Below are 25,240 nucleotides of genomic sequence, written 5' to 3'. Positions count from 1 at the left end.
CCAATCAGAAGGCAGATTTTTCATGCTTCATGGCACTAGTTTCAAACTGGCCACTATACTTCAAAGCTTTTGACAAATTCTCAATTAAAACTGAACAAAAGAACACTGAATGGTGAATGTCAAGCAATCACTTCATATACATGTCTGTTACATGCAGCGACGATGTGATCATGCTATTGCAGATACATGAACCTCTAAAAAGTATGAAAATATCTTACGGGGATCGTGTCCAGAAGGGTACAAAACTGTACATTCGCCGATATTTTACTTTCATTTTTTGTTGTTGTTTTATGTGGGGTGTAATAAGGTCTTTTGTATGCCAGGAGTCTCCAGATATTTATTGTGATGTTATGTTTGTTCGCCTCAAGTTTCTGCGGTCATATTCAGAGAGAACAGAATACACATGTCATCACCAAGATGATGTCTAAAGCACATGATTCCATCACTAAGACAGCTTCACTGGCTGCCCGTCGTGCAAAGGATGTTCTTCAAAGCACTGTTTGACATGTCCTGCATGAAGACGCTTCTGAATGTTTACAAACAGTTACTGTCAGAAAACCAAGAACCAAAACAAAGTGCCTCATTACTCTCAGTTGCAGTTCCGACACGTGAAGATCTGGGGTAGAATAGGTCTTCAGCAACCAACCCTTGCCGTAAAAGGTGACTATGCTTGTCGTAAAAGGCGACTAACGGGATCGGGTGGTCAGGCTCACTGACTTGGTTGATACATGTCATCGATCCCAATTGCGTGGATCGATGCTCATGGTGTCTGGATTGTCTGGTCCAGACTCGATTATTTACAGACCGCCGTCATATAGCTGAAATATTGCTGAGTGCGGCGTTAAACAACAAACCAACCAACCCGTTGCAGGTCCAAGATTTTGAAACAATTCCTGGATATGTCAAATGAACCCAAACGGTTTAATCCTTCAATTGTCTTTTCAAAACTTGCTTCAACAAACCCATTATTATTATTCATTCCACTTGTGGAGAAATCAAAATAATATCAATATCAATATCATCAAAATAAATATTTTATTCATGGCATATGCCTCTGTACACATCTTCAAAATTCTCTGAGTTTCATGTGGTTCAGCTTAGTTTTTTCAAAGGTCTGAAATTTGTTTCTCGGTGATTTGAACTGAACATTTAGAGTTTGCATTTACAGTGACGAATGAAAAGTTTTGTATTTGATAATTATTATCATTTACTGATTTACTTCCTTGACAAAAATCAGTATCTTCAGGATATATCACACAAAATTACATTATTATTTACACAATATTATTGAGAGATGAATATGTTTCATGTTTGGTCAACATCGATGGTGAGGTCGACCTTGGTCATGCTGGTGGGCTTGGTCATGCCACCCCCGCGAAGACCTTCCAAGAACACTTGTGGTTTCGGGACATTGCTATAGTTATCTCCCTTTGTCTGGGTGTTCTGGTCTCTGAAAGAAGACAAACATGACAAGTCACAGCTGTAAATGTTAAACAATGTCATCAGGGATAGACATGGCCTCTTGTCTGTTAGTCTGAGACTAGTAACAATCTAGACGGACTAGTTATTTTATGTTACCGCTAGTCCAAAATGAGCTGCAGACTAGTTGGATATGACCAATGGTGTGTGCCCTGGTCATTTAGGCCTACCAATGAAAACATTGAGATGTGTTCAGAATTAACTGTCGAATTTGCATACCAATAGACCAAATAGTTGAAATATGAAAGGAACAATGTCTGTTGAGACAAACAAGCTCTTGGTTAAATGATGACTAACATCCATTAAAATTCATTTTGGTTTAGATTAGAAGTGAGTGAGTGAGTGGTTTTATGCCGCTTGTAGCAATATAGGCTCAAAACATAACACTAGCCCGCTAGCCCAGGGCTAGTACAAATTCCTGCAGGCCAGTAAAACTCTCAAACTTTCCCCACTGTTTTAACATTACACAGGCATTTTATCGTCACCAGGGCTAGCAAAGCTTGTGAGCAATATTCCAGCCTTTTAACAGCAGGCCACAAGAATTGGGCTTCACCCATGTTGGGAGTTGAAACTGGGCCATTGGCGTGATGTTTTTGGACTTACTTTGGCAGGTAGACTTGCGTGACGTTGTCCCTCCTCAGGTTGCTCAGGTTCGTCTGCACACTGTGGGTGACCTTGGACCGCAGGTTGGACTGTAACACATGGTCAGCTTAGAGTTCAATGTCAGACTATGAGCTTGTGTTATGCTGCTTTTATTGTTTGTTTGTTTGTTTGTTATTTAACGCTGCTCTCAACAAAATTCCAGCTATATGACGGCGGTGTGTAAATAATCAAGTCTGCACCAGAAAATCCAATGACTGACATCATGAGCATTGATCCACGCAATTGAGACACGATGACATGAGTCAAACAAGTCAGCGAGCCTGACCACCCGATCCCGTTCGTCGCCTCTTAAGACAAGCATTGTCACCTTTTACGGCAGGCATGAGTTGCTGAAGACCCCGGATCTTCACAGCTCTTTTAATAGTATTCCAGCTACATCACAGTCAGAAGCAGAGACAAAAGGTCATGGTCACTTACCATTAGCTACAGATTTGACAGACCAAAAGTAAGTCAGGAAAATAAAATTAAGATTAGTTTAAATTTATTCTTATTTGCACGACCATCCCTTTTTGATGGACAAGGAGAAATTAAAAGATAAAAATACAATAATCAATCAAAATTAAACTTACTCTTAACCATTTTAACTGTTTAAATACCAGTAATAATTGATCAAATGTATGTATGTTGTATCTGGCCACTGCAAATATTTCATAAAGTGAGTGAGTGAGTATGGTTTTACGTCGCTTTAAGCAATATTCCAGCGATATCATGGCGGGGGACACCAGAAACGGGCTTCACACATTGTACCCATGTCGGGAATCGAACCTGGGTCTTTGGCGTGACGAGGGAACGCTTTAACCACTAGGCTACCCGACTGCCCCTTATTTCACAAAGACAGCAAAGGACTAAGATAGCAATGTGGCACTAGCTCCTGGACCCCTTTTCGTATAAATTAACACTGATATATTTGTGGTATTTGTACAGAATAAAGCCCCATCTTAATGTGTTTGATCTCCTGGTACATGAAAAAAAGATCATTTCCTCCTACACATCATTTGCACATGTGACTAGTATTTCAGCATATTATATGTACTAACAACAGTATGAGGACTGATGATGACACTCATTCTCACCAGTTTGATAGCCTTCCTCCTCAGCTCCCACTCATTCCACTCGTACGACTTGACGATGTTGGACTCCATGAAGTGAGTGTCTGTCTGAGTCGCGCTGTCGTTTTTTGTGACAGGCTTCTCAATCATCTTCCCCGTGTCTCTGCCCTGGGCACCAAGCATCAATATGTGAACAGGTGGGGAGGGAAACAGACAACAACAGGAGGATGGGGAAACAACGCACTAGTACAACAGGAGGATGGGGAAACAACACACTAGTACAACAGGAAGATGGGGAAACAACACACTAGTACAACAGGAGGATGGGGAAACAACACACTAGTACAACAGGATGGGGAAATAACACACTAGTACAACAGGAGGATGGGGAAACAACACACTAGTACAACAGGATGGGGAAACAACAGACTAGTACAACAGGAAGATGGGGAAACAACGGACTAGTACAACAGGATGGGGAAACAACCCACTAGTACAACAGGTAGGTGAGGAAACAACGGACTAGTACAACAGGTAGGTGAGGAAACAACGGACTAGTACAACAGGATGGGGAAACAACCCACTAGTACAACAGAAAGATGGGGAAACAACAGACTAGTACAACAGGAGGATGGGGAAACAACAGCCTAGTACAACAGGAGGATGGGGAAACAACGGACTAGTACAACAGGAGGATGGAGAAACAACGGACTAGTACAACAGGAGGATGGGGAAACAACAGCCTAGTACAACAGGAGGATGGGGAAACAACGGACTAGTACAACAGGAGGATGGAGAAACAACGGACTAGTACAACAGGAGGATGGGGAAACAACGGACTAGTACAACAGGAGGATGGGGAAACAACGGACTAGTACAACAGGAGGATGGGGAAACAACACACTAGTACAACAGAAAGATGGGGAAACAACAGACTAGTACAAATGGATGGGGAAAAAACAGACTAGTACAACAGGAGGATGGGGAAATAACAGACTAGTACAACAGGAGGACGGGGAAACAACACACTAGTACAACAGGAAGATGGGGAAACAACAGACTAGTACAACAGGAAGATGGGGAAACAACAGACTAGTACAACAGGAGGATGGGGAAACAACAGACTAGTACAACAGAAGGACGGGGAAACAACAGACTAGTACAACAGGAGGACGGAGAAACAACAGACTAGTGCAACAGGAAGATGGGGAAACAACAGACTAGTACAACAGGAAGATGGGGAAACAACAGACTAGTACAACAGGAAGATTGGGAAACAACAGACTAGTACAACAGGAAGATGGGGAAACAACAGACTAGTACAACAGGAAGATGGGGAAACAACAGACTAGTACAACAGGAAGATTGGGAAACAACAGACTAGTACAACAGGAAGATGGGGAAACAACAGACTAGTACAACAGGAAGATGGGGAAACAACAGACTAGTACAACAGGAGGACGGGGAAACAACGGACTAGTACAACAGGAGGACGGGGAAACAACAGACTAGTACAACAGGAAGATGGGGAAACAACAGACTAGTACAACAGGAAGATGGGGAAACAACAAACTAGTACAACAGGAGGACGGGGAAACAACGGACTAGTACAACAGGAGGATGGGGAAACAACACACTAGTACAACAGGAGGATGGGGAAACAACAGACTAGTACAACAGGAGGATGGGGAAACAACAGACTAGTACAACAGGAGGACGGGGAAACAACAGACTAGTACAACAGGAAGATGGGGAAACAACAGACTAGTACAACAGGTAGATGGGGAAACAACGGACTAGTACAACAGGTAGATGGGGAAACAACAGACTAGTACAACAGGAGGATGGGGAAACAACAGCCTAGTACAACAGGAGGACGGGGAAACAACAGACTAGTACAACAGGAAGATGGGGAAACAACAGACTAGTACAACAGGTAGATGGGGAAACAACGGACTAGTACAACAGGTAGATGGGGAAACAACGGACTAGTACAACAGGAGGATGGGGAAACAACAGCCTAGTAAAACAGGAGGATGGGGAAACAACACACTAGTACAACAGGTAGGTGAGGAAACAGACTAGTAAAACAGGTAGATGGGGAAACAATACACTATTACAACAGGAAGATGGAGAAACAACACACTAGTCCAACCAGAGGATGAGGAAACAACACACAAGTTGATCAGGTGGATATGGAATCAAAACACTACTACAACAGGAGGATGGAGGGATGGCAGGTTAGAAAATCACAATTTATATATATTAAAACACACAATTTATATATACAGATAGTACGAACAGCTTTGTACGAAAAAAACTAATTCCATCAAATAAAATGCCTGCTGCCTCAAATCAAATATAAATTCATATTTAGACGTTCATAATCCAACAGAAAGTACTAAACTTCTCACTGCTCGTGCCCTACCTGTGAGTATGGTGAGATAGTGGAGAACTGTGTATGGAGTTCCAGGAGTTGTATCAGCTCTGGGCTTCTCTTGGCTCCTTCAGCAACCAGCTGGATGTACCTACAATGTCAACACAGGGACCTCAGCAGGTTTCACAGTGTGGGATGTTAGTTATGAATTGAGAAACTAGCAGGCCAACTGTATGACTGTGGACAGTAGTGATCTGGGTTAGGTGAGGAAAAAAAACCTGAAATAATGTTCACTATTGCATCAAACCCACTTATGTGTCTTCCTGTTTCAAGGTGTCACGAGGCCAGACCACTGGATACCTTCTACCATACTGGTAAAAAATGTGCACTAGCTCCTTCCACAGTAACGGTTTCTAACTAAAAAATATTCAAAATCTAATAATCTAATATACAGAACCAGATGCAAGCAATACGAAATCCAAAATGAAACAATACTTACGCAGCTGGATTCTGAGCGAACTCATAGGCTGCCTCTCTGCTGGAGAAAGCGTAGTGATGATCTCTGAATCTCAGCACACCGATCTCGGGGTTGGAGGGGATGAGGAGACGGTCGTACTTGGCGAGGGATAATGCACAGTAGCCCTGGATACAGTAACAGAAACCGCGATGTCACAGACAGGTGAGGCTAGACTGTCATTGACTAGGATATCCTGATAGAGGGAGAGATATTACTGAAATGAGGTGACCACTTTTCATGCGACATTTCCTTGTTGTTTTACTGCTGCACTCAGTCTTCTAACTGAATGAACCCGGCCTGTAAAATAATCAAGTCTGGACCAGACAAACCAGTGGTTGAAATTGCTGCACTTAGTTTTCCAACTATATGAACCCAGCGGCCTGTAAAATAATCAAGTCTGGACCAGACAAACTAGTGGTTGAAATTGCTGCACTTAGTTTTCCAACTATATGAACCCAGCGGCCTGTAAAATAATCACGTTTGGACCAGACAAACTAGTGGTTGAAATTGCTGCACTTAGTTTTCCAACTATATGAACCCAGCGGCCTGTAAATAATCAAGTCTGGACCAGACAAACCAGTGGTTGAAATTGCTGCACTTAGTTTTCCAACTATATGAACCCAGCGGCCTGTAAATAATCAAGTCTGGACCAGACAAACCAGTGGTTGAAATTGCTGCACTTAGTTTTCCAACTATATGAACCCAGCGGCCTGTAAATAATCAAGTCTGGACCAGACAAACCAGTGGTTGAAATTGCTGCACTTAGTTTTCCAACTATATGAACCCAGCGGCCTGTAAATAATCAAGTCTGGACCAGACAAACCAGTGGTTGAAATTGCTGCACTTAGTTTTCCAACTATATGAACCCAGCGGCCTGTAAATAATCAAGTCTGGACCAGACAAACCAGTGGTTGAAATTGCTGCACTTAGTTTTCCAACTATATGAACCCAGCGGCCTGTAAATAATCAAGTCTGGACCAGACAAACCAGTGGTTGAAATTGCTGCACTTAGTTTTCCAACTATATGAACCCAGCGGCCTGTAAATAATCAAGTCTGGACCAGACAAACCAGTGGTTGAAATTGCTGCACTTAGTTTCCAACTATATGAACCCAGCGGCCTGTAAATAATCAAGTCTGGACCAGACAAACCAGTGGTTGAAATTGCTGCACTTAGTTTCCAACTATATGAACCCAGCGGCCTGTAAATAATCAAGTCTGGACCAGACAAACCAGTGGTTGAAATTGCTGCACTTAGTTTTCCAACTATATGAACCCAGCGGCCTGTAAATAATCAAGTCTGGACCAGACAAACCAGTGGTTGAAATTGCTGCACTTAGTTTTCCAACTATATGAACCCAGCGGCCTGTAAATAATCAAGTCTGGACCAGACAAACCAGTGGTTGAAATTGCTGCACTTAGTTTTCCAACTATATGAACCCAGCGGCCTGTAAATAATCAAGTCTGGACCAGACAAACCAGTGGTTGAAATTGCTGCACTTAGTTTTCCAACTATATGAAAAGCCTGTAAATAATCAAGTCTGGACCAGACAAACCAGTGATTGATATTATGAGTGATATTCAACATTGCCATGGTACGATGACAGGCAAACAACAAAATACCAAATCTGACCACCCACTCCCTAATCTGTCACGACAAACCTATATTGCTGCTGACCATTTCTAACTTGTAATCCCCAAGGTTTTGACACCTGCCACACATAACAGAACCAGGTAACAATTCAGCTAATACCACTTACTTCCTTGAATGAAAGGGACATTAATATTGAAAGCCTGATTTGTTAAGGAAATAGCATTTGTTACAGTTAATTTCTACTACCAGGGGAGACAACTCTGTGGATGGTAGACCTGTTACCCAGCAACAATACTATCTGCAATGCACTATTGTTGGCTTGAACTATTTCCGTGTATAAGCCTACCCGATATTGTAATGGCAGTTTGTTGAAGTTCTTGGTGGTTTCTTGGAAGAGCCAGTCATACGATTCCACCTGATAGTCCTTAGGGTTGATTCTCTGCTCATCTGTTGTGGTCTGCAGAAAGTCAATAAACAACAAACTGTACAATGCTTATAGTGTGAGAGATGGTGCGTGTAATAGGAAACCCAGCTTCAAAACCTTCAAATTCAAGGTAACAGGAAAGGGGAAGGTTGAAAGTACAAAGAGAGGTGAAGGTTGAAAGTACAAAGAGAGGTGAAGGTTGAAAGTACAAAGAGAGGTGCAGGTTGAATGTACAAAGAGAGGTGCAGGTTGAATGTATCAGGAGAGGTGCAGGTTGAATGTACAAAGAGAGGTGAAGGTTGAATGTACAAAGAGAGGTGCAGGTTGAATGTATCAGGAGAGGTGCAGGTTGAATGTACAAAGAGAGGTGCAGGTTGAATGTACAAAGAGAGGTGCAGGTTGAATTATCAGGAGAGGTGCAGGTTGAATGTATCAGGAGAGGTGCAGGTTGAATGTACAAAGAGAGGTGCAGGTTGAATGTATCAGGAGAGGTGCAGGTTGAATGTACAAAGAGAGGTGAAGGTTGAATGTATCAGGAGAGGTGCAGGTTTTATGTATCAGGAGAGGTGCAGGTTGAGTGTACAAAGAGAGGTGCAGGTTGAATGTATCAGGAGAGGTGCAGGTTGAATTATCAGGAGAGGTGCAGGTTGAATGTACAAAGAGAGGTGAAGGTTGAATGTACAAAGAGAGGTGCAGGTTGAATTATCAGGAGAGGTGCAGGTTGAATGTACAAAGAGAGGTGCAGGTTGAATTATCAGGAGAGGTGAAGGTTGAATGTACAAAGAGAGGTGCAGGTTGAATTATCAGGAGAGGTGCAGGTTGAATTATCAGGAGAGGTGCAGGTTGAATTATCAGGAGAGGTGCAGGTTGAATGTATCAGGAGAGGTACAGGTGCAAAGAGAGGTGGAGATTGTTGGTACTTTGAGACGCAAATCAAAGTTATGGATTACCTGTCCAATGTGAGTTTGTTTAAAAAATTAATTCTCTTGGGACAGATAATCCTTAATTCCTTTCGTGTCATAGGTTATTTTCTACATAATGCAAATAACTTCCACACATCCTCTGAAATACAGGAAGCTTCAGTCTGCCAGTCCGCTCACCTGCTTGATCCGTTCCTCGTCACTGGGGATGGAGAGACTCTCCAGGTAGGGGTGTAGAACCTCATCACTGAACAGTTCCTTGTGACCCTGATCCACAGATGCAATTATATACACATTATTGACATACCTACACATACGTTAAGTCTGATGCTGTACTGAACAGTTCCTTGTGACCCTGATCCACAGATGCAATTATATACACATTATTGACATACCTACACATACGTTAAGTCTAATGCTGTACTGAACAGTTCCTTGTGACCCTGATCCACAGATGCAATTATATACACATTATTGACATACCTACACATACGTTAAGTCTAATGCTGTACTGAACAGTTCCTTGTGACCCTGATCCACAGATGCAATTATATACACATTATTGACATACCTACACATAAGTTAAGTCTAATGCTCTACAGAACAGTATTTCATTAACATGTCAGTTTGATGTGTGTATGAATTGAAGAACATGTGATATTAATGACATTGCTACAAAATCCCTTGATTATTTACAGACTGCCATAAAAAAGCTTGAATATTGCCGAGGGAAGCGTTAAAGAAACAAAACATCCCGCATCAGTGACCGTCCCTCACCCTGGTGAAGGGCTCCAGACTGGCGAGGATGTTGCTGAGCACACTGAGGAGGACCATCTCGTCCTGGAAGCCGCTCCACAGCTGGGCCAGATGGATGAACTGGGGCTGAAAACAAGGGTGGACATTCAAGTGGAACACAATGGCAGTATGGGACCATAGATAATAATGGCATAATGTAAAAGTTCTTTTAGTAGGTTCAGATATCAATAGTCTTCATGTAATCTACTTAAAATTATGCTAAGTTAGTCTGTTTGTTGTTGAACGCCTCACTCAGCAATATTCCAGCTATATGACGGCGGTCTGTAACTAATCAAGTCTGGACCAGACAAACTAGTGATTGACATCATGAGCATCGATCTACGCAATTTGGATACAATGACATGTATCAACCAAGTCAACGAGCCTGACCAGCCAAACCCATTACTCGCCTTTTACGACAAGCATGGGTTGCTGGAGACCTATTCTAACATGGATCTTCATGTGTTGAAAATGATGCAGAGACAGGTTTGGGCTGTAGGCTCTTAAGTTCTGGGCACAGACCGAATTGATACCAATTATCTTTTCTTTTGTCTGTAGACCAAATAACACTGCAGTATTAATTTAGTCTGAGCCTTCACATTTTCCCACCACTCTCTCCACAAACATGTTTGTTGATTAATATTTTTATCAAATTAGTTGCTGCAACTGTTTCTGAAGACTGAAAGAGTTTAAGACTTTTCCCTACCCTTTATCAATCCATGTAGGTAACTAAGTGCCTATCTAATCTTGTAACCTGCACAAGATCTGGCCCTGGGATTAATTTAATTAAGTCCATATTATGGTGATTTCCTCAACCAACGCCTTTTCTTCTATTGTCCAATTTGCCTTACATATCTTCGCATCCATTTTGACAGGTTGATACCAAGAGCATACGACATGCAACAGCTGTGTTCACAAACTACCCGACTTTTACATCTCCCTTGACTGGAGAGTTCCCAAACTTACTGATGTACGCTAAATCATGCATGCATGCATCCCTCAGACTTAAACTTAGCTAAGCCAAATCTTCAAAACTTAAGACAAACTTAGTGCTTAGGAAAATATGAGCAAAGTTCACATTCCGGGGTCAGGTCTACTTACATAAACCTGTGCTGTGGGCACAGCGGTCTTGGACTGTACCGTTGCCTGCAGCTGTTCCATGCGCTGTGCCAGCTGATTTTCCAGCTGCTCCACCTGGTGGGCACAGCTGATGACGTCATTCTGGAGGAAATGATGCAGTGATTAGTCAATATCAGGTACATACCCGAGAACGTTATGACTGGGAATGTTATACTTACATAATTATCATTACCGTATTCGACATAATAAGCGCCCAGGGCGCTCTCAAAATTAGAAATGGGGGGCTCTTATTAGAATATTATTTTGGTGAAAAAAAAAGAGTTGAAAGATCTTACATTTCGTGGTTTATGCTGACAGCCTGAAATGTTTATATACGACAGATATATTTTTCCAGAATTTAATTTGTACCCATAATAAAGGGTGTATATAACATACGTATTATAAGAATAAATATGTCTTGTGTACATTGATCAATCGGAAGGAGTGCTATTTGGGATTGTTCACTAGCCAATATATTTGTAAATATCGCCATGGGCGCTTATTAGAGCAGGGCGCTTATTACGTCGAATACGGTATACATACATACACACATGTATTGGATATCTGCAACTTTTCTAACATAGAGATACATCTTGGCGAGAAAAGAATTTCATCAAGAAATGATACAATGTGATACCTTGATATTGTCAGTTGTTAATATAATCAAATCATGTTAAAAAAAAAGACATCTTTATCATATCCATAATAATATAAGAATATGTAAATAATCAAATTAATTATTCTTCTCTACTTTGTACATTCACAATTTAATTAATGATGGACACCAATTCACCATCCAAACTGGTTTCCATAGGAGAGTTCGCAACAATTAAATTGCATAACAATGCTTTGCAGACTATTGTGACATCATCGGTTACCATGACATCACTAATCTCTCTGCCCCTCAAGCTGGTTAGTTGTACTTCAATCAACAATCAAGACACAGGTGATAACTGTTTACAAACTGAAAAAGAACGATTTTGGATAAAAAAAAAGAATCTCACTGTCGTGTGTTTTGCTATCAAACATATCTACGCTTGTCAACAAAGGTTCATAACTCCTTGGCAAGCATCGAAGTTTCAACTTTTATCAACTAATGCTGATATATTTGACATCAAAAGACACATGGGTGACATACAATCTCATTAAAATCAGATCTAAGTTCTCGCTGCCGTTAAACAAAGATCTGAGGACATCCCATTATGGGTCACATCAGAACGACCTTTCGTGAACTTTAACCGACCACTGAAATGAATAACAATTCCGTTCAAATGTTTATCCCACGGAAGCGAGAGACAGACGATAATTTTGACGGAATCAGTCGTACAGGCCGTAATTGTCGTTCGGAATACCACATTTTAACGCTTTAGATGTTGCATGATCAGAAAACACATTCCGAATGTCACTTTATTGATTTGGTAAGCGACCTTTTGATTGGTCGGATGAAAGGTCGTTCTAACGTGACCCGTAATGGGATGTCCTCAGATCTTTGCATAGTGATAGCGAGAACTAAAATCTGACTTTAATGAGATTGTGTGAGATACAGCACGAAGGCTACCCACCAGGATGACTCTGAGGAAGGCTTCATGCTGGCGAGTGTTGATGAGGGCCTCCTTCAGCAGCTGCAGAGACGGACCATCAAACCCCTCATTGTGGTAGATGTGTTCAATCAGAGCTGAAGGACAAACCAGTCAATACCACTATCTGACATAGTATCATTCAAGATCTGACTTTCACTTGGTGCGAGTTCATCGGAGTATGAACCTTAATAAAGTGAGGTGAGGTGAAATGGGGTTTAACGTCGCGTCCAAGATTATTGCACTTATATAGCGACGTGCATGTACTTGTGTGTGTTTGTGTGGCTGCTTGTACTAGTCCGGACTGATGCCGATTTATAGTGCTAGCTCACTGGGATACCATGCCGCAGATTAACATGAATACCCCACTCAGACACAGTATACTGACTCCGACCAGTTCTTGTTTTAGCCCCTTAATGCCGAGCGCCAGACAGGGTAACAACAAGTACCATCTTTTAACTTCTTTTGGTATGACGTGGTCGGGGTTCGAACCCCGGACCTTCTGCTCTCCGGGCGGACGCTCTACCACTAGACCACGGGGGCGGTCCTTAATAAAGTGAGGGCCAAACATTGTATGAGCTTATATGAATGTTGGGCTTACAGATTGAGTGGATAGTTTGGATAGTTTGTTCACAAGGATGTGTTGTAGTGAGGATATTCAATCACCAACATGCAGCTAAACACTCTGAGTTCTTCCATGGAGGCAAATACACTGACTTCAAGATTAAACTTTCTGAATGATCAGAAACAACACTTCTGGATACGGTATATTTCCAGGAATGTGGAAAAAGTGTGTCAGTGTTTACATATTTCAAGAATACAGTTCCAGGAACGTCAAAACGTGTTGTTCAAACACTTATGAACATCAGGGTGCCATGCTACATCTGTTCCCTTATTTCTTTCAATCAGGAAAATGATAATATTAAAGAAAAAAGAACAATAAACAAAACAAAAACTTATAATTTTTGGAGAATTGACAACAAGCAGTTTTGTGTCTAAGCCATTAAGTTGCTTTGTATGACATACATAGCTTGCTGGGGACCCATTCTAACCAGAATCCCGAAAGATGCTTGACATATAACGTTCTGAGAATGTTTGAGGCGGTGGGTTAGCCTAGTGGTTAAAGCATTCTCTTGTCATGCCGAAGGCCTGGGTTTGATTCCCCACATGGATACAGTGTGTGAAGCCCATTTGTGGTGTCCCCCGCCGAGTTATTGCAGGAATATTGCTAAAAGCGGCATAAAACCATACTCACTCACTCACTCACTCACTCGGAGCATGTTCCTACCTGTGTACTCATAGGCACATTTGAGTGTCCCCTGAATCTCGGTGTCCACACTCTGAGTCGTGGCAGGGACAGCTTCATTCAGGATAGCCGGCACTGAAAACAGGAGAGTATTTAGATCACTGTGACTGAAATATTTACTGAGTCGCGCTATTGCATGAAGACTGGCCTCATAATCATCTTCCCGACGCAAGAGAGTTAACTGACTTTAACAGTTTTAACAGTCCAGTTTCCACCCTTGCCGAACTAGGCTGGAATTACTGGGCTCAAACGTAGCACCACCAGTGGCAAATACCAGTTATGTCCCTTCTAAGCCTCTCCTATGGACCAATCAGATTCTACCTCTCGTATCACTTGCGTTTGCTTTAAACAAAATGGTGGCGCCCAGTCAAAACGATGCAATCGATAATCAAGATCTATATTGTGATAAAACGGCTCTTACATCACGAAATGCATCAAATCACGTGAACACCTTCATTAAATACATGAAAAGATTTGGAAAATATCTGCTGACAACGAGATGGCGGTGCATGTGCTTTGCAAATCCTGCAATTGATTGAAATCTGCACAACAGTTTACGAACCAGATTTCGATTTCGGTGCGTGATTTTGATTGCACTATGAGTAGACTCGTTAGTCCAGCCAAAATGTACCTCCATAATACCACCCTAGTTCGGCAAGGGTGGAAACTGGACTTTTATAGTCAGTTAACTCTCTTGCCTCGGGAAGATGATATGGGCTAGGGGCAAAAAACACACATAATATGTACACATAACCTAGAAAGAAATATTAAAAAGAGCATAATACAATCTCTGACTGTAATGAATAATAAAATGTGAAAGTATAATTGTAATTTGAACATATACCTTATGGATATATTTTCCAAAAAAATATACCTTGTTTTGAAAATGCTCACATCAAGCACCACATTATTAATTTCTGGTCAATGTCAAGGTTACTCACAGTCATCAATGCCTTCACCACCCTTCCCGCACTCCTTGTTAAACAGTCGGATTCCAGTCACGATCATCGTCAGCTCCAGGAGTTGTCTTTCCTTGTCTCTCTTTGTCAGTGACATGAATGTGCCCAGCTCAGTCTGAGGGAAAACACTCTGCAGAGCAGCTGGAATAACAAGTCACACTTACAGAGCGTCAGCCAGTCGAATTTGTATGTGCACTTATACAGCTACTCGCATGTGTATGTCTGTGTGTGTGTGTGTGTGTGTGTGTGTGTGTGTGTGTGTGTGTGTGTGTGTGTGTGTGTGTGTGTGTGGCTGCTTATACTTGTCCGGATTAATGCCAATTTCATAGTGCTAGCTCACTGACATACCATGCTGCAGTGTGTCATGGATACCCCTCAGACACAGTATGCTGACTCTGAGTCGACCTGTCCTTGTTTTAGCCCCTTAATGCCAAGCGCAAGGCAGGTTAACAACAAGTACCATCTTTTAATGTCTTTTGGTATGACGCAGCCGGGGATCAAACCCCCAAGACCTTCTGTTCCCCAGGCAGACGCTCTATCCACTTGACCACAGAGGTGATGTATGTGTACAGTGTTTCAATTAATGACAGTCTGCAACTTTAGCCGACAGTCTGAAACCAGAGTCTAGCAAAATTCTGTTTGGACAAGTAAGCTCCTATGATAATACTAAAATCTCATGAAAATGAGCCGTGTTTGGGCGAGTAGACTCAAAAGTTTTTGGCACAGACTGTAATAATCGATTATATTTGATAGCAATACATTGATAGACAGTAAGTATCAAATATTGATAGATGTAATCATACCACAACCATATTCATCATCAATATGCTATCAATCTTGTATTTTCATTATCACATTAAATAAAAAATGACTGTCGCTTAACGCTGCAGACAGCTCCTATTATTTCAGCAAATCACAGCGACCTTAAAACAATCAATTCTGGACCAGACAAACCAGTGATGGATATCATGAACAAGAGACAGATAATTCTGAGTTACTCACTTTGTTATTGTTATTGTTATCCAACCTATTGTTCAAATGATGTAATGTTAACAATTTCTGACATCACAAACAATGGATGACATCATCTCAAATTGTTCTTTATAGTGTCGCTTTAACTGATCAAACAGCATTGAGAATCACTCAGGTGCCAATGTGGAAAGAAACCACACTCGATCTGTTGACCCATAACAGTAAAACAGACACCTACCTGTGGCCTCTCTGACGACTGCAATGTCGGTTGGACTCCCCAGACCAGATCGGAGGAGAACCGCGGAGACAATCTTCCGGTACAGACTCTCCAGTTCCTCGCGAGTCCGGGCCCGACTGTCCGTGATCTCCCGGATGACTGGCTGCAGGCGAGACTCCAGGACACGACGATGTTCCTCCAGGAAGTCCGCTGGTGGTGTAAGTGAGTGAGTATGGTTTTACGACGCTTTTAGCAATATTCCAGCAATATCACGGCGGGGGACACCAGAAATGGGCTTCACACATTGTACCCATGTCGGGAATCGAACCCGGGTCTTTGGCGTGACGAACGAACGCTTTAACCACTAGGCTACCCGACCGCCCCTGGAGTAAGTGAGTGAGTTGGGTTCAATGCCATTGTGAACAGTACAGTACACAATGTTTATAACAAACTGAAGGATATAATGCACTATTTCATGGGTCCCAGCCATTGGCTGTATACTTTAGCATATAAAACTAATGGATAGAACGAACACGCTTAGAACGAAATAACAGATATAGTGAACTCACTTTGTGGTCCCACAATGCTTTGTTCATAATGAACTGTTAATCTCTGAGCTGCTCATGTGTCACAAATCAAAAGATCCACGGCCATGCGCGTCTCTCCAAAACGGCAATAAATTGAAGGCAAGTGATAAACTGGATTAAGTACTGACACCTTGACCCCAATTAACACCCTCAAGTAACAATGTAAAACAGTGAATTGGCTATAGCCTTTGAAGTGGATAAATTCTGTCTTTAAAGGACAGAGGAAATCCAGTCGAAATAACAAACTATGTTTAAAACGCACTACAGTTAGTTCATTATAACCGTAGTTTCCTGTATTTCAGTTATATCACGGTGTGTCATGTGGGAGTGAGTGAGTGAGTACAGTTTTAGGCTGCTTTTAGCAACTTAGAAACAAAGTCAGGCTAATCAGGATTCGAACCCATAATCATAGGTGCCTGGCACGCCTAAGCTCATCTTCCCGAGGCAAGGGAGTTAACTGACTTTAAAAGTCCAGTTTCCACCCTTGCCGAACTAGGCTGGAATTCCTGGGCTCAACCGTAGCTCCACCAGTGGCTATTACTAGTAATGTCCTTTCTATGCCTCTCCTATGGACCAACCAGATTCAACCTCTCGTAACACTTGCATTTGCTTCAAACAAAACGGTGGCGCCCAGTAAAGATGATCTGATCGATAATCAAGATCTATATTGTGATCAAACGAGTCTTACATTGCGAAGTGCATCAAATCATGTGAGCACCTTGATTAAAAACATGAAAAGATATAGAAAATATCTGTTGACAACGAGTTAGCTGTGCACATGCTTTGCAAATCCTGCAGTCGACCGAAATCTGCATGACACTTTACGAACCGGATTTCGATTTCGGTGCGCGATTTTGATTGGACTATGCATAGACTCGTTAGTTCAGCCAAAATGTACCTCCATAATACCAGCCTAGTTCGGCAAGGGTGGAAACTGGACTTTTATAGTCAGTTAACACACTTGCCTCGGGAAGATGGCCTAAGCTGAGCTCTGGTGAGAATCCAGGCACCCTAGCCCCTCAGACAGTGGAAGAGACAACACACAAACTGAACTTTTGTCTCTGTTAAGATCGTATAAGACCAAGAGACCAACCTTTGATATTCTGGGGTGTGGGATGGGGTGGGAGACCTGGGATTTTGTATGGCTATTGGATTATTTTTTTCAGCTACAGCTGCAAAACCAAACATTGCTTTAATTACAACTATGAGCCCCTGAACATCTTTTCAAGAAAAAGGGTGGGGGGGGTGCGGGTGGGTAACACACTTGGCAATACTTCAGCTATATGACATTGGCCGGTAAGTAATTGAGTCTGGACCAGACAATCCAGTGATTAATATAAGAAAAGACCCAATCTCATTAAAATCAGACCTTAGTACTCGCTACCGCTAAACAAAGATCTGAAGATATCCCATTAGGGGTCACATCAGAACGACCTTTCATCTGACCAATCAGTGCGTTGCTTAACAGATTATGAAAGTGACAGTCAGAATGTGATTTCTAATCATCCGATCTCGAAAACTTTAACATGGGGTATTCCGAACGATAGTTACGGGTTTAATGACTGAATCCTTACAATCTAGACCATCTATTAGCCATTGCAGAATGTTTTTTGTTCAGGTTTCAAATTTGTAATCGAAAATTTGACAAAATATGTTTCGAAGCGTAGTTGCCAATTTGAAATTTGTGCCGTAAAGCACGAGAAAGCTGCCTTCTGATTGGTCATTCCATTGTCCGGTCAAAGTTCGCGCAAGGTCGGTCTGACGTGACCCGTAATGGGATCTCCTCAGATCTTTGTTTAGCTGTAGCGAGAACTAGGATCTGATTTTAATGAGATTGGAAAAGACCCACACTGGCAGGGTATGAAGACACACATTTAACCAAGTCAGTGACAAGTCTATTATAGCTTGCATGGGACCAGTTGTAACCCAGAATCTCAACAGAGAACTTCTTCTATAAGAACTACCATATTCGACATAATAAGCGCCCTGTCTAATATGCGCCCACTGTGCTTTTTGCTAATATATTGGCTAGTGAACAATCCCAATTACCACCCCTTCTGATTGATCAATGTACACAAGATTTATTTATTCGTGTATGATACGCACCAGTGTGTTATATGCACCCTTAATTATGGGAAGTTAATACGCACAGACTTTTCTTTTCTATCATTTCAGGCTGTCAGCATAAAAAATGAAATTTACAATCTTTCACCTAAATAATATTCTAATATGAACCCCCTATTTCCAATTTTGAGAGCACGCTGGGCGGTTATTACGTTGAATATGGCAGACTGGAACAAATGTAGCAAATTTTTCTTGTCCACAGAGCACAATGACATTTTAAGGTGGTAAAGGTATAATACATCAGTTCTCAAAACAAAAAAAGAAGTAATATCAAGCATGAATGAAAGCAACCCATGCTTGCCACAAAAGGCGACTATGCTTGTCGTAAAAGGCGACTAACGGGATCGGGTGGTCAGGCTCGCTGACTTGGTTGATACATGTCATCGATCCCAATTGCGTGGACCGATGCTCATGACATCAGTCACTAGATTGTCTGGTCCAGACTCGATTATTTACAGACCGCCATCATATAGCTGGAATATTGCTGAGTGCGGCGTAAAACAACAAACCAACCAACCAACCAACCAACTCTTGTGAAAAGCCTCATTCTGGAGTCTTGTGGTCCAGACAGAGATGTGGTGTCGTGAAACAAGAGGGTTTAACATGGTACTCAAGATTATTGTACTTATATAGCAACATTTGTGTGGCTGTTTGAACTAGTCCAGAATTATGCCAGTTTTATAGTGCCAGCCCACTGAGATACCATGCCCCAGTACATGAATATCCCACTTAGCCACAGTATACTGACTCCAAGCCAACCAGTCCTTGTTTTAGCCCCTTAATGCTCAGCAGTAAGTGAGATAACAAGTACCATCTTTTAACACCTGTTGGTATGACGTGGCTGGGGATTGAACCACCGGCCTATTGCTCTCCAGGCAGATGCTCCATCCAATAGACCATAGAGGCAGTGATGTGCTGACAGACATAGGATTATAAAATGGGATTCACTTACATCTCGTTGTGTAGTTCATGTCAAAGTACACCTGCATCTTCACTGTGTCCAGGGACGGGGACCGGGAGTCCATCAAACAGTCAACACATAACTGAAACATTCAAGGCACATGATCTGCTGTGAGTCCATCAGTGAACACATAACTGAAACATTCAAGGCACATGATCTGCTGTGAGTCCATCAGTGAACACATAACTGAAACATTCAAGGCACATGATCTGCTGTGAGTCCATCAGTGAACACATAACTGAAACATTCAAGGCACATGATCTGCTGTGAGTCCATCAGTGAACACATAACTGAAACATTCAAGGCACATGATCAGCTGTGAGTCCATCAGTAAACACATAACTGAAACATTCAAGGCACATGATCTGCTGTGAGTCCATCAGTGAACACATAACTGAAACATTCAAGGCACATGATCAGCTGTGAGTCCATCAGTGAACACATACAGTCAAGTCGCATTAACACGACACTCGTTTATCAGACAATCGGCTTTATCCGAAACAAATGATGGGAACCGATTTAATCAGTGCTATTTAGACCCGTTAATCTGACAGTCTCGCACTCCGACTCCGACACACCTAATTTGCAACGAATTGCTGAAATCACTGTCTCGTTAATCCGACACAGTGATCAGCGTACTCCGTGGTCATCTGCCCGCGAGTACACAGCCCGTGTTTTGATGCGAGACGAGTCAGCGAGTAGCTGCATATTTCAACGGCTGCAGAGATAAACTTGCTCAACAATAAACAATTGCTGCTTTAAAAAAACAAAACAGGATTTATCACATGTCTACATTACCTCAATCTCATTTAACTCGGATACACGTTCTCGCTACCACTGAGGACATCCCATTACAGTTCATGAAATTACTTACAAGAAGTTGACATTAGCCACTAAGAAAGCAGCTCCCTTAAGCATTGCGGCACTAGTTTCAAATAAGCGACTTCCATTCCAGACTATGCTGTCAGTCAATTTTGAATCAGTCATACAGTCCGTAACAGTAGTTTTTTTTGTTACACTTTAGTGGTTGCATGATTAGAAAACATATTCTGCTGACAATGTAACACAGCAATATGAATATTTCTTTTTTCCCTTGCCTACATGTTCATATCGTTATCTATCGTGTAGTTGTCTAATTTTCGATAATGAACGTTCATACTAGCTTATTTCGTTTATCCGACATATCATATGCAACCAACAATGTCGGATTAACGGGACTTGACTGTAGCTGAATCATTCAAGCTGCTTCATTGTTTATTAATTTACCTTGATGAGTTTCTGAACATCTTCTTTAGTCAGCGTCCGATCAACGTTGAACTCATTTGCAGGATCCAACACGACTGCTTTCACCTGAAATATTATAAATTCAACAATTGATATGTGTGATACCAGACTTGTTCCAAATTTGAAGGCAACTCTAAAACAATCACTGAGGAGGCAATCATAAAACTCTGCAACCTCATTAAAATCAGATCTTAGTTCTTGCTACCGCTAAACAAAGATCTGAGGACATCCTATTACGGGTCATGTCAGACCGACCTTGTGCGAACTTTGACCGACCAATGGAATGACCAATCAGTAGGCAGCTTTCTCGTGCGTTATGGCACTTATTTCAAATTGGCGACTACGCTTTGAAACATATTTTGACAAATTCTCAATTACAAATTTGAAACCTGAACAAAAAAAAATTCTGGAATGGCTAATAGATTGAAATGATTCAGTCGTTAAACCCGTAACTATCGTTCGGAATACCCCATGTTAAAGTTTTCGAGATCGCATGATTAGAAATCACATTCTGACTGTCACTTTCATAATCTGGTAAGCGACGCACTGATTGGTCGCATGAAAGGTCGTTCTGATGTGACCCCTAATGGGATGTCATCAGAACTAAGGTCTGATTTTAATGAGATTGAAAACTTTGTTGTTTGTGTTTTGGTTGTTTAATGCTGCACTCATCAATAGTCCAGCCATAGTTTAAGGACTTGTTCAGACGAGGACAGTCATGATTTTAAATGTAGAACTTGGATTAAAAAAAGTCTTCACATTGGCTGTTCATCTCAAGAGAGGGAAAGTAATTATGTACTAAGACAGTGATAACAGGTGAGGGGAAATAGGATTTAATGTCGCGTTCAAGATTATGCATGCATGCATGTGTATGTGGCTGCTTGTACTAATCCGGACTAATGCCGATTTTATAGTGCTGTCACACTGAGATACCATGCTGCAGTTTAACATGAGTACCCCACTCAAACACAGTATACTGACTCCGGGCTGACTAGTCCTTGTTTTATCCCCATAATGCCAAGCAGTGGCAGGGTAACAACAAGTACCATCTTTTAATGTCTTTCGGTTATGACGCGGCCAGGGATCAAACCCCCAAAATGCTCTACCAATGAGACCAGGGAGGCGGTCCAGTGATAAGAGAGATGAAGATGATGACAACACTTCTGCAAAGAAGGTTTGGTGGCAATTGGGTCCAGGGTATATAGCATGATAGAATGGAAATAAAATACCCTTGATTACTGAGGATGGCATGGCAGAGACTACCCGGTATACAAGTACTAGATTATGAAGTCTTCTTTCTATATTATATAAAATTGTACATTAATAATGCACAGAAAAAACTAAAATCAATCTTCTTGTAAACTCTTACCATAAAAGCAACAAGTGTTTCTGAGACTGCCTGTCCCTTGCTGGCACATTCTTGTGCTATTTCCCGGATGATGTTCTTAATGACACTCTCTGCCTGTGCACGAGACATCTTGAAGGTGTTAATGATCTTCCACCATGAAAAGAAATCTAAAAGAAGAAAAGTATACATGTTAAAAAAATCATGTCATGTTCAAAGCTACCGAAGATGCAAGTTAAAATGTCTTTTGGGACCGATAATTTCCCCATGCAGTGTAGGAATTAGTTGTCAAAGTTCACTGGCCAGGAGGGCTTGTCGAAAAATGGTGCAAGCCCTCATTATATTTTACTTGCCCTACTTAACGGTTACAGCCTTCATACTTTGTGTTAATCTTAATGTCTGATGTGTGTTTTGAGACTGTTACGCAAAACAATAGTGAAGCTGCTTGGCTGTTTGGTATTCCATGTTTGTCTGTGTTTGTGGTGGTTCTTTGACTTTCACACGCATCACTAATATATTGTCATCACCTAACAAGCTATGACAAAAAGATATTTTCGACGATCAGTTACCAGTTTGAAACAAGACCACTACAGCAACAGTCATATGACCATGCACATGTTTGCTGCACACGCATGTATATTAGTCATTACCAGTGTACAGCAAAAACCTACTACATTGTGTGGGTTTTAAAACTATGAAACAAAAACAAAATGACAACAGAATTGGACATTAAATGACGTGTAACTTTCAACCTTGACTTCAGAACTGATTATGAAGTGAAATAGGTAAATTCTTAAATTTATATGTTTAAAAACAAATCTGACATACTGTCCATTCACCTGTTTTCATGGGAACCCTATTTTCGTCGTATTTTGATAGCATGTTATATCTTATACTAGAATTGCCATCATCTTCATTTATCAAGTCTTTGAAAGGCATTTAGAAGTGATACACATAAGGAAGAGAATTTATGGATGTCAACTTCTTTATGAGGAACACAACGTTTCAGTGTATGCACTTACTCCTTCATCATTTGCCCATTGCTATTCCTTTACCAATCAGTGCTAATTACCACCCGCCTCCGTTTTGCCCATTGTCCATTGCCATTTACCTATCAGTGATAATTTAGTCCTGGCTTCCAGTTGTCCATACTATCAGCACTAATTACTGTTAAGTGTTGGCTTCCATTGTATATTGCTAATCACCTATCAGCGCCAATTGGCCACTTCCCTTGTTAAGTTTCCACCTTTTGTTATCTTATTACTTTTACTGTTCTTACATGTACATATATGCTCTCTGCCTCATAGCATTCATTCACCTGATGAAGAAGTAAGCATATACTCTGAAACATTGTGTTTCTCATAATAAAGAAGTTGACAGTCATAAACGGTCAGATTACCGCTATTGACGCCTTGAAACGAACTTTAGTTAAAAGAGAATGGATACATAAATGCCATACTTTGATTTGTTAAAAGTCATATTTGTTTTTGTTGGACGATTCTATGTCAACACGTAATTCTCGCGATCACGTGCACGGGAGCCTTGACGGAGACTGGTCAGACTGGTTCCATGTAAAAAATAATACACGGCAATAGTGATCAGCTGCTTCGCTTAGGGTTATTATTATTTTAAATATGTTTAGTAAAAGCTGCATCTAAATTAACAAGATATTGGAATATATTATTCCTGATACAAAAATAGTTTCAGATACAACTTTTGCCGATCCTTGCATTAAAATCCTGTGAAGTTATATCATTGGGTGTGTCTTGACCGAATCACCGGTAGATTCCAAGAAAACGTGTGTACAGCTGATTGCTGTGTCCGGCTTAGTTTACGAGAAAATACACAAGGTAATCTTAATCCCAGGATATAAAACAATGCCTTGCTGAACAAAAAATACATTCTAAATGGTAAATCAACATGTCTGGTGATTTTTTATCATAAAAAATTTCGAATTTGTACTTACGAAGTTTCTCATCACTCGTTCATTTGCGTGATTTCGCTGAAGGGGTACCGTGTAATTTTTTCTGCACATAATATTCAAATTTCTTTTTTTCCAAAATATTGGTAAGTCACAAATATCTAAAATAAACAGAATACAGTCATGCCCCGCTTATACAGACTTCAAATATCTGGAAACCTCTGTTCCCGTACGATTTTCATTTAAAACGAAATAATTACTATTATTGGGACATGGACGCTTATTGGGTCGAATACGGTATACAGGTGAGATGACAATAATTGATAATATAGAGATGACAACAGAACCAGTGATTAGTTTTAGCATCATATTTCCCTAAACCATAGAATATGGTTAGCCTTTCCAATGATATTATGGTACAAATGTAGATTATAAAGTAACAATTATGAGAATCATGTTCTATAACCTGACCTACAGTTATCACTTGGAGGTGGATGGAGGTTGGTTGATCTTATTATGAACCAAGACTTACTGAACTTCGATAGGGAGGGTTGAGTATCATATAGGCCCTACATGTCCAGCTGGACAATGTTAACATACATGTATCCATAGCCGGTCGAGCACCTGTCAAAAATGCTCTCACATGTCAAATTGATCCAGCTTATGTAGGCTATATGGTATACTAAGAAAACGTAACGGTATCTACACAGTTGTGTTAAATTACGTGGCTGTTTGTATCATAATATATGACCTATCACAACCAAAGAAAAACGACCATTACGAACAGAAAATTATAAATAACATAAATGCTAAGCCTTCAAAAAACTATAGCCTAGGCCTGTACAATCAATTTGCCTATCAATATGACATTTTTTTTCAAAGATGTAAAAAAGAAAATTGAGCGTACTGTTGTACTTTGACATAAAATAGAAAACATGTCTCGATCAATTATACTTACTTGTTTGTTCCAATCATAAAATAGCTGTCGTGCGAGTGAAAGTTTGGGCAGAATGCATCTTACAAATGATTTCGAGCTGCCGCCATGATGTTGA

General features: G+C 41.0%; 1 protein-coding gene across 1 annotated transcript; it reads right to left on the bottom strand.

The window, feature by feature from the left end:
• Positions 1–1,052: 1,052 nt before the first annotated feature.
• On the bottom strand, positions 1,053–25,240 carry LOC139452432 (cilia- and flagella-associated protein 206-like). The gene is made up of 17 exons (XM_071233904.1): positions 25,147–25,240; positions 22,292–22,437; positions 20,905–20,988; positions 19,630–19,720; positions 15,988–16,176; positions 14,760–14,918; positions 13,801–13,893; positions 12,498–12,610; positions 10,918–11,037; positions 9,799–9,903; positions 9,202–9,288; positions 8,024–8,134; positions 6,068–6,210; positions 5,620–5,719; positions 3,216–3,359; positions 2,083–2,171; positions 1,053–1,450 (listed from the first exon to the last, which is right to left on the bottom strand). Exons 2-17 carry the CDS (start codon positions 22,397–22,399, stop codon positions 1,306–1,308), a joined length of 1,881 nt encoding a protein of 626 aa, XP_071090005.1. The 5' UTR covers positions 22,400–22,437; positions 25,147–25,240; the 3' UTR covers positions 1,053–1,305.

This window comes from Haliotis cracherodii, unplaced genomic scaffold (genome assembly GCF_022045235.1).
Source record: "Haliotis cracherodii isolate W230 unplaced genomic scaffold, xgHalCrac1.p SCAF_9, whole genome shotgun sequence".
NCBI classification, from domain to species: domain Eukaryota; kingdom Metazoa; phylum Mollusca; class Gastropoda; order Lepetellida; family Haliotidae; genus Haliotis; species Haliotis cracherodii.
Note: the sequence above shows the minus strand (reverse complement) of the source record. Positions and strands in the feature narration are given on the sequence as shown.

Excerpts from the sequence above, each read along its gene's own strand:
- LOC139452432 (XM_071233904.1), bottom strand. The coding sequence starts at position 22,399 with ATGTCTCGTGCACAGGCAGAGAGTGTCATTAAGAACATCATCCGGGAA. Across the intron at positions 19,721-20,904 it reads ATGTTCAGAAACTCATCAAG|TTATGTGTTGACTGTTTGAT; the intron begins GTAAATTAATAA and ends TGAATGTTTCAG. Across the intron at positions 11,038-12,497 it reads CCTTCCTCAGAGTCATCCTG|AATGACGTCATCAGCTGTGC; the intron begins GTGGGTAGCCTT and ends CATTTCCTCCAG.